This window comes from Salvelinus fontinalis, chromosome 38 (genome assembly GCF_029448725.1).
Source record: "Salvelinus fontinalis isolate EN_2023a chromosome 38, ASM2944872v1, whole genome shotgun sequence".
NCBI classification, from domain to species: Eukaryota; Metazoa; Chordata; class Actinopteri; order Salmoniformes; family Salmonidae; genus Salvelinus; species Salvelinus fontinalis.
Window position 1 is genome coordinate 29592982 of NC_074702.1, and position 8964 is coordinate 29601945.

An 8964-nucleotide genomic window follows, 5' to 3' on the forward strand; every position below is an offset into this window, starting at 1 on the left:
GCATGACGTTAATGGTAGCTATTAACTCCCATGGCACCCACAGAGAGAGAAAAGGGGGATGGAGAGACAGGGAAATGATCCTGTTCCGTTAACCCCATTTCTTCCCAACTTTCTTTCTCCCCCTTTCCGTCTCTCTCGTTCTCCCCCTCTATAAATAGCCGTGTTAATTTCAGTCAGTGTGATTGAGCTTTACTGTTTCACAGTTCGCTCGGTTCCTACCAGATGGGAGCTGTGAATTCTAGCAGCTGTACACCTAGGTGTCGCATCTCAGTGCAAGAGGCGTCACTGCAGTCCCTGGTTCGAATCCAGGCTGCATCACATGTGATTGGGAAGCTGTGATTGGGAGTCCCATAGGGCGGCGCACAATTGTCCCAGTGTCATCTGGGTTTGGCCGAGGTTAGGCCGTCATTGTAAATAAGGATTTGTCCTTCACCGACTTGCCTAGTTAAATAAAGATAACAATTTTTTTATTTAAAAAAAAGTGTGTTGATGTGTGCGTGGCTGTGAGAGGGATACTTTGTGTGTGTGTGTGTGCGTAAAACTTCAGGTGTGACTTTGCGTGTGAAATACCTAACTGTGTGTGTCCTTCCTTAAACACAGAGACTATGGAGTACTACAGGGTCAGCTGTTTGGACTTATAATCAACCAGTAGTTAACTTTGGAGTGGACCAATCAATTACTTTGATCATTAAAATGCCCAGAGGAAATGAAAAAGGAACAGCAGACACTGTCCATCTCTGTCTGGTCTCTCTCTCACGCCGCAGCTTCTAATACTTCCAGTAAATTTAGGATTTTCTATGTCTCAAAAGTGTAAAGTGGCTTGCTCTCCTGTGTCTTATCACAGATATGAAAACACATTCAAGTTTAGGATGATGTAGTGTTGCCCTGACAAGCATCACCTGACCTAGGATAACATTTAGAAGAAGAGAGATGATGTCATAATCAGGAAGTATAACTGCACCAGTGCCATATATTTATATTTTAATACATGGCTCTGATATCTAAATAAATGGCTTTGATCTGCAGTAGAAGCCAAATAGAACTCAAGTCAATGGATTTGAATAACACAATTAGAACACATGGCTCTCGTGTATTTCCTGATATCTTTTTCTCCTTCTCATCCTAAAGTTTAGTACAGATGCTAGGTTGGAGATAAAGGTTAAGACAAAAGAATTGTAATATTCCATATGTCTTTGCATAAATGAGGAAGAATTGTAAATGAAGGGATCAGGAATGCTACTTAGCAACAGCACTGGTTCCCATGAATCTGTTGATTTTTCAAAAGCTTCCTCATGGAATTATTAGGTTGTCGTTAACCTGGGTATCTTCAACCTAGGACAGATGAAGGAAAGGAGGCAACTCAGGACAGTTGAGATACATCCACTGTTCTCCTGTAAGGCTGGCCCTCGCACATTGTCAATTCTATCTTGTCCCAAAGCCACTGGCTAGTAAAGTCCAGTCAGATACAGTGCTAAAACACCAGTGTTGAGTTTTTATTGTTGTTCCGTACAGTGGAGCCACACGTCTACAGGAATGCTATTGGGAACCAAGAAACACTAGACTGCAGAACGACACGAGTCACGTATGACGTCACAGTACTATGTGTACTAGTGTAGTGGAAGTCCAGAGGGTAATTGCTCGAAGCTGGTGGTCGAGTTGGACAGGTACATTACCCTAAGATCCTACAGTAAACACTAGTTTAAGCTTTGAAGTCGGAGCAGAAAACAACAGATGATGGTAAAATGACTCATTAATTCTGGACTGTAGCATTTATACCCATTATGTTTACCTGACACCACCATTGATTGTACCACATGTATCGTGTGATTGTACTGATTGCAATATATGCAAACGTGTTGTACATTGTTTGCACCACTATTTTCATATACAACAAGGATAACTTTCCCCTAAATTCCCTGCTTTTCCAGAAATCCCAGTTGGAAAATTCCTGTATTTCCTTCCCTCCTAATTCCAGGAATCTTCCAATCGGGATTTCTGGGAATTTTGGGAAAATGACAGAATTTCACAACCCTATATAGAGCAGTAATATATAAACCCTGCTCATCCCCATGCTCCAGAGACAAGATAACACACTCACAAATGCACAACAGAGAGTGGCGGCAAAGAAGCAAGAAAATTAAAGGAACAAACGAAGAATACAGTTTAGGGAATAAAAAAAACACCCAGAAAACACATTGCGAATGTGGAAGCTGCAGTGGGCCTATTTGCATTCCAAGCTTCCAAGCGGGAGTAAACAGCGATTTTTGGACCGTGTCGTGTTAAGTACATTGGCGGCTGGCAACAACATTGCCAACCAGCTTTGTGAAATACCCCCTTCAGTCCGAGGAAACAGGGGTTGTTTTTAACCCTTCACCAGCTAGCTGAACACCTATATTTCAGTTTCAGATAACACACATATTTCACTTTCAACCAAGTTTCAATAACTAAGTCCACTATTCCATCATAGTTCAAAGTTCAGCTACACAAGATAGCTGTATGAAATATTCCAAATAGCCCCATATAGCTATGCGGTTTTGGCACCGGCGGGACTAAAACGTTCTATTGATACCTAACACTGTTTGCTTGTGAATTAGTCAAAGCAGATCAAGCGGAGGGACCTGTGCGTGTGTTGCTGCTACAGCCTGGGGCAGTACAGACAACGGAATATAAAACAGAGCGGAAGGTTTGGTCAGTCTACAGTGACACAGAGCCATAGAAAAGTGGAGAAAAGAGGCGCAGGAGGATGGCAGCAGGAAGGAAGGGGTGAGATTGGGCTTTTCTCCTTCGGGAGGAAGGGATGGAGGGAAGAAGAGGTTTTGCCATGGCTGGATACCTGCTTTCCTGATTTTCATTTTCACAGTCAAAGATAAATAGAAGACCACGGTGGGCACACCCTCTGGCTTTGTTGATGTTCTCCGTCGCATCCCATAGGAATGTGTATCAAATCGAAAACGTTCGCCTTAGAGGTTCACCACGGGGATCCTGACGGAGAGAGAGAGAGAGAGAAAGAGATGATATCGTATGTGTCAAACTAGAGTAAGGGGAATAGAGAAAGAGAGAGAGCGAGATGAGAATATATATGCCGAACTAGAAGAAGGGGAATAGAGAGGGCAGAGGACAAGGGTTAAGGGACAGGAGAAGGGTAGAACTGGAAAAGGGGAGGAGGAGAGGGAAAAGAGAACAGAATACGTTATTAGTATTATATAACACTAGAGTAGGGAGAATTTGGAGTAGGTGAAAGAAAAGTACGAAAATGAGAGTAGGGGAACGAAAGAGAGAGAAGTAGAACTGGAGCAGGGTGGGGGGAGAAAGAGGAAGGGAGGGGATAGAAAGGACGAGAAGGAGAGGAGAAACGAGGAGTCCAATTATCCTGATTGAAATTAACTTTAAATCCCCGGCTATAAAAGCATAATTTCATGGATTGTGCGCTCACTGCTTCCAGAGCTGTGTGACTCATAGGAGAGGAAGTTCTAAAACACACATACATCTCACATCCATAACACTTCAGGCATGTGTACTCCACAGAGACTAACACTATCGCCTAATTATGCACATATACCATTATTATGCTCGTACACCATACAGGGAGAGGCACCAAGCACTCCTTGACACATCATCCACTCACTGACAAACAAACACACACATGCATCCACGCATGCAGACATTCGCAGACATAAGCTGATTCAGACACACACACACACACACACACACACACACACACACACACACACACACACACACACACACACACACACACACACACACACACACACACACACACACACATCAATGTACTAACAACTCCACACAAATACACACAAACACTCTCCCTCTCTCTCCAGCGAGCTGGTGAGGCGACTCATTACCTCTCCCTGTCGGTAAAGGAGGGAGTGCCGCGCATCGTCTGCCGGCTGTCCTCCAGAGCCAGGGAACGAGGGAGGGCGAGAGAGGGGGGGGGGGCCACGCCACGGGAAAGCGGGGGTGGGTGCTGGGAACAGCTGCGGTCGTAACTGGCAGAGAGAGAGAGAGACGGAGAGCGAGGCTGAGTGAGAGGAAAAGAGGGAATGACAGAGCCATTTAGCAGCGGCGAACACATTACACCGCCTCTGAGAGAGAGTTAATGCACTCATTTGACTCGTTAAAGCACTATCAGACGAGAGGGAGAAGAGGGGAGAGGATGCGAGAAAGGGAGGGCGGGAAAGAAAGAGTGTGGTGGTCGAGGTTGAAATAGCGGGTAGAGAGAGAGCGAGAGAGAGAGAAAGAAAGAGGGTAAAGAGAAAGGGGGAATGAAAAGAGAGAAAGAGGGAGAGATGAAACGAGAGAGCAAGAGAAAGGGCATACAGGGCTGATGTGGGGAAACATTATTCCAATTACGTGTATGAGTTATGATGATGTTGGCACAGTGAGAGTCACAGGTAGAGTATACACACAGCTCTTCAGAGCACTCACACACAACAAATCCTTTTTCACAGTCACACTGTAGATCACAGACACACAGTTCCAGTCAGGCAAACTATCCACATATGTATGTATACGCGCTCGCACACACACACACACACACACATTCACCAAGAATCCCACCGGATGGTGAAACATTCTCCAACATCGATTGCTTTTCCCATTATCAATCAATAGAATTCTATTCAATTCTATACTGTCTCTCCTCTATTCAATCCCCCACTTTTACCCATCAAACACCTATTGAATTCCCACTGTAACCCGCCCTCCATTCCGCACCACAATTTACCCCAGTCATACGGAAACTGCAACATAAGCCCACACATACACAACACAGAGAGAGATACTGCTGCTCCAATTAACACTTGTTTCCAGCACACACACTGTAAAGCCAGCGCACACACTTTCAACCAGCCTACAGTGGAGGTTAATTAAGTTAGCTTAACACAGAAACATTTAGAGCAGGTTTCAGAGAGAGAGGGCGAGAGAGAGAGATAGAGAGAGAGAGAGAGAGAGAGAGAGAGAGAGAGAGAGAGAGAGAGAGAGAGAGAGAGAGAGAGAGAGAGAGAGAGAGAGAGAGAGAGAGAGAAAGAAAAGAGAGAGTGAGAGGGAGCAACAGAGGGAGATGGGGCTTATCGTGTATCGGCATACAGTGAGCAGAGGGATTACTTGAGGATCTGGAGCTCGCCCGGGCAGTGCTGGGAGTGATAGGAGACTGGGAAAGAAGATAAGAACGCTATGTGACGATCAAGGATCAACCAGAACCCAGTATTACTGAAAGGCGATGAAGCTAAATTAAAGTAAAGGGTGAGGAATGGGGTTGAGAAAGAGAGAGAGAGAAAGAGAACGAGAGAGAAAGAGAGAGGGGGGGGGGTGAAAAGAGAGAGGGTAGACAGGAACGAGGGAGAGAAATGAAGAGTGACAGAAGGTAAGTAACAGAGCAGGGGATAGAGCAGCAGAGGGCAAGACAGAAAAAGAGATTGAGAGACCGATGGGAGAACAGGAGGAGTGAAGTAGTGAGAGAGCAGGTGGAAAGAAGAGACCTCCATTGTCAAATAACTGAAGTGATCAGCACGAGCCCTGCTCTACATTCCAGAGATCAGAGTTCTCATTTCATGTTAGAGTATGCACAACACACACCCAGCTGATTTTATAGGTGAACGGTACATCAAACATCATGTGAAAACAAAAGAGAAAGCCCACAAACTGTTTAGATGCTACCGGGCATGTAGCAACACAGCGTCATGGATATCAAGACCTCGAGTGGTTGAAATTGCGCCACTTTAAACCTCTGAAAGCCTCTAAACATTGGGAAGGTATTTTCATCCGCTATCGAGATCCGACTTTAACCATTCCCACGTTCAAACAAATAACACCGTTGAAGTTCCCTGATGTACATCAAAAAAATATGTTTCAGGGAAGGGGTAGAAAGAGAAATAAAGGAGGTGGGGGGGGGTGGGGGAAAGAGAGAGGATTCTTACCAGAGTTTGACCGTTATGATGACAGCAGTCAGGATGAGCAGAGAGGAGATGGTCACTGTGACGTAGAACTGAGGGTCCACTGGAGGACACACACACAGAGGAGTTACCTTTCACATGGTTGGAAATCAGAACAACTAGAAGGAACAATCAAATCAGCACAACAGAAGGAAACCAGGGTCATGTGCATTAGAGCATGCAACGGAGAACGCTTTGAAATGTTTTGCAACCGAAAACAAAAATGAGGGTTTCTTATTGGACAAGTCCAGGTAGACCGTCCCTGTTTCGGTCATTTTTCTTCCGTTTGGTGCCTTATGAATATAACCCAGGTCCACTGCAATGAGGTAAGAAAAAAACACAACTCTGCTTTTAGAGAGTTACCATACTGTCAGTAAAGCAACTCAAAAGAGAATGAGCCGATGAAGTCATCCATTCCATCGCTTGGTGTGTGATGTCACCCATTTCCTTTTTGTGTGTTTTTGTGAGTTCAGAAAGCTCTATTAAGCATTCTCCATCACCAAGACGCAGCCATCCATCCACACAAAGCCAGCCCAGCGGGAATTTACCGCTGTTACTCCCTGAAGTTTCTCCCTGATGCCCCCAGAGTTCTTCTGATGTCTTTATTCCAAAACACTCTGTTCTCATGCCCACCAACACAAATCCTTTCTTTCTTTAATATTTACTGATTTCTACGGTGCCCACCTTCTTCAGGCTCTCTCTCCTCCGCCTCACTTCCTCCATCTTCCGCTCCCTCTGTGTCCGGGGCCTTCAGCAGGTCCAAGGGCTCCTGGGGCAAAGCGCTGCCCGGTGCACTCTGATGATGCGGCCAGGTCTCGGCGGTTGTCGTGGGGACTTCATGGCCATGGTGGTGCAGGTCCGTTTCCTGGCTGGACAGGATGTGATGCGTCTCGTCCTCCAGGGCTAGTGTGGGGCCCCAGTCCACGGACCAAATAGGGGTGGGTGTGACCTGTCCTGGGACGGACAGCTGGGCCGAGAGGGCCTCCACCTTCCCCTCGCCCTCATCGTCACGGTTACAGGTTGAGGGTTGCATCACCGCGGCAACCATGAGGAAGAAAAGGCAGCGGAGGGTGGTCAGTCGTTTCACAGGAGAGATGGAGCTGAGAAAGAGAGAGAGAGAGAGAGAGAGAGAGAGAGAGAGAGAGAGAGGGAAAGAAGGAATGAAGGAGAGAGAGAGAGAGAAAAGAAGAGAGAGACGGTGGCAGAAATAAAGAGAAGCAGAAAGAGGTGGGAGAGAAAAGGAGGGAGACAGAAAGAGAATTAGAGCACGATTAACATTACAAATGCATTGTCCACTGTCTAACTGGACTCCTCATGTAACATGCATACAACCAGAGGGTCTGACTCTGTGTCTGTCTTAACATCTGCTCACTCTCTCCATCTTACCATCTCTCCATCGCTTCGTTCTGTTCACTGAGCCCCCAATCCTCCGATCATCTCTCTCTCTGGGAGGAAATAAAAAAAAGAAAAGAGAGGAAGAGCAAAAGAGAGAGACAGAGACAGAGAGAGACAGAGAAAGAGACAGAGAGAGAGACAGAGAGAGAGGGGAGGGGGGGGGTCACTTCTCTTCTGACACTGACTGTTATTGAAAACGTAAACAGACACTCATAGGCGGCAGTACAGGAATACACACACATCTCTCTGTCTCTCTCTCGGTCCTGGCTGTCCAAAATCAGCGCTTAATTATGCCACATGCTAATACAGTTGGCACATCAGACTTGCACGCACACACCTGTGCACAACACATTCCTCATAGGCACACATGTAGCTAACATCCCATATGCTGCTACTTTTAGCTGGAGAAAGATTGACTTCATATCAACTACCACTGTCACTCAGTCAAACACAGACAGGAACACACGCTCTCTCTCTCTCACACACACACACACACACACACACCAGCAGACAACTCACTGTCACACCAGCACGCACACCACATTCACTCAGACAGATACCAGTGAACATGCCTACCTCTGGCTGAAGAGAGAGGGAATGAGCGAGACAGTGAGAAAGGGGGAGATATAGAGAGCGAGTCGGAAAAGGCATTGGTTGCCTTAGCGACAGAGACATGTAGAGTCAGAGAGAGCGAGTGGAGGAGGACGGAGGGAGACTGTAGGAAAGATATTGAAATGCTTATTACGCTTTCAACTCGTTCAATTAAATGGACAGCAAAAAAAAGAAGATGAAACGTATTTGAGGACGGAAATAACGAAGAGACAGAAAATTACATGAATACTCTCATTTTGGGAGCAGAGGAAAACATTTATTCTGAGACGAGCCAGAGAGGTGGAGGAAAATGAATATACATTAATTTACACAAGGACAGGTTGAGTGGGGTGATGAACAGAATAACTCGTGTTCATAATAAACGAGGTGACACCACAATGTGAAGGAGAAATATTTAGAGGCAGGAAGGTCACAGTATGACAGCTTTATTGCATACACGAAACAACAACATTTACATAGAAAATTATCTGTCTCTCGCTCGCACTCACTCCCTCTCCGTATGCTCTCCTTCCACCTCCGCCACTCTCAATCTGTCACACTTCACTCCCCCCTCTCTCTCTCCTCCTCTGTCCCCCTCACTCCCTTCCTCTCGCCTTCATTGCTCTTCATGCTGTGAGGCGCAGCGTCTTGGGCTTGGTGGTGGCGGGTGGCGTGAAACTGGCTCTCACTGGAGAACACAGCGAAGCCCCGACGTTGAGCCCGACTCTGATGCATCTTGGGATGTGCAGTCCTCTTCTTTGTCATCGTCGTAATCTACAGTAACGCGGGGAGTCATAGTTAAACGTGTGTCAAACGGTGGACGAATAATGGATTTGTGATTGATATAGATATACAATGATATAGATAATTAGGAATACAGTAGGAACCTGTTGATAGGGATTATTTCCTTAGAGAAAACAAAACAGCAACAGCTAACAATGGACCAAAACGATCCTTTTTCAGTTCATGCTCTTTTAATAAATTGACATGTTCAATCTTCAGGGCTCGATTCAATCCGTAGTGC

The 8964-nt window shown here is 45.9% G+C and overlaps 1 protein-coding gene across 2 annotated transcripts; it reads right to left on the reverse strand.

The window, feature by feature from the left end:
* Window positions 1–1472: 1472 nt before the first annotated feature.
* Window positions 1473–8635, reverse strand: LOC129837150 (PILR alpha-associated neural protein-like). Of its 2 annotated transcripts, none has more exons than XM_055903068.1 (6): window positions 7926–8635; window positions 7341–7399; window positions 6639–7054; window positions 5940–6018; window positions 3867–4010; window positions 1473–2982 (listed from the first exon to the last, which is right to left on the reverse strand). In XM_055903068.1, exons 2-6 carry the CDS (start codon window positions 7349–7351, stop codon window positions 2961–2963), a joined length of 672 nt encoding a protein of 223 aa, XP_055759043.1. In that variant the 5' UTR covers window positions 7352–7399; window positions 7926–8635; the 3' UTR covers window positions 1473–2960. The 2 variants fall into 2 exon arrangements, with proteins under 2 accessions (XP_055759043.1, XP_055759044.1); XM_055903069.1 differs by lacking the exon at window positions 7926–8635 and adding an exon at window positions 7588–7897.
* Window positions 8636–8964: the final 329 nt, after the last annotated feature.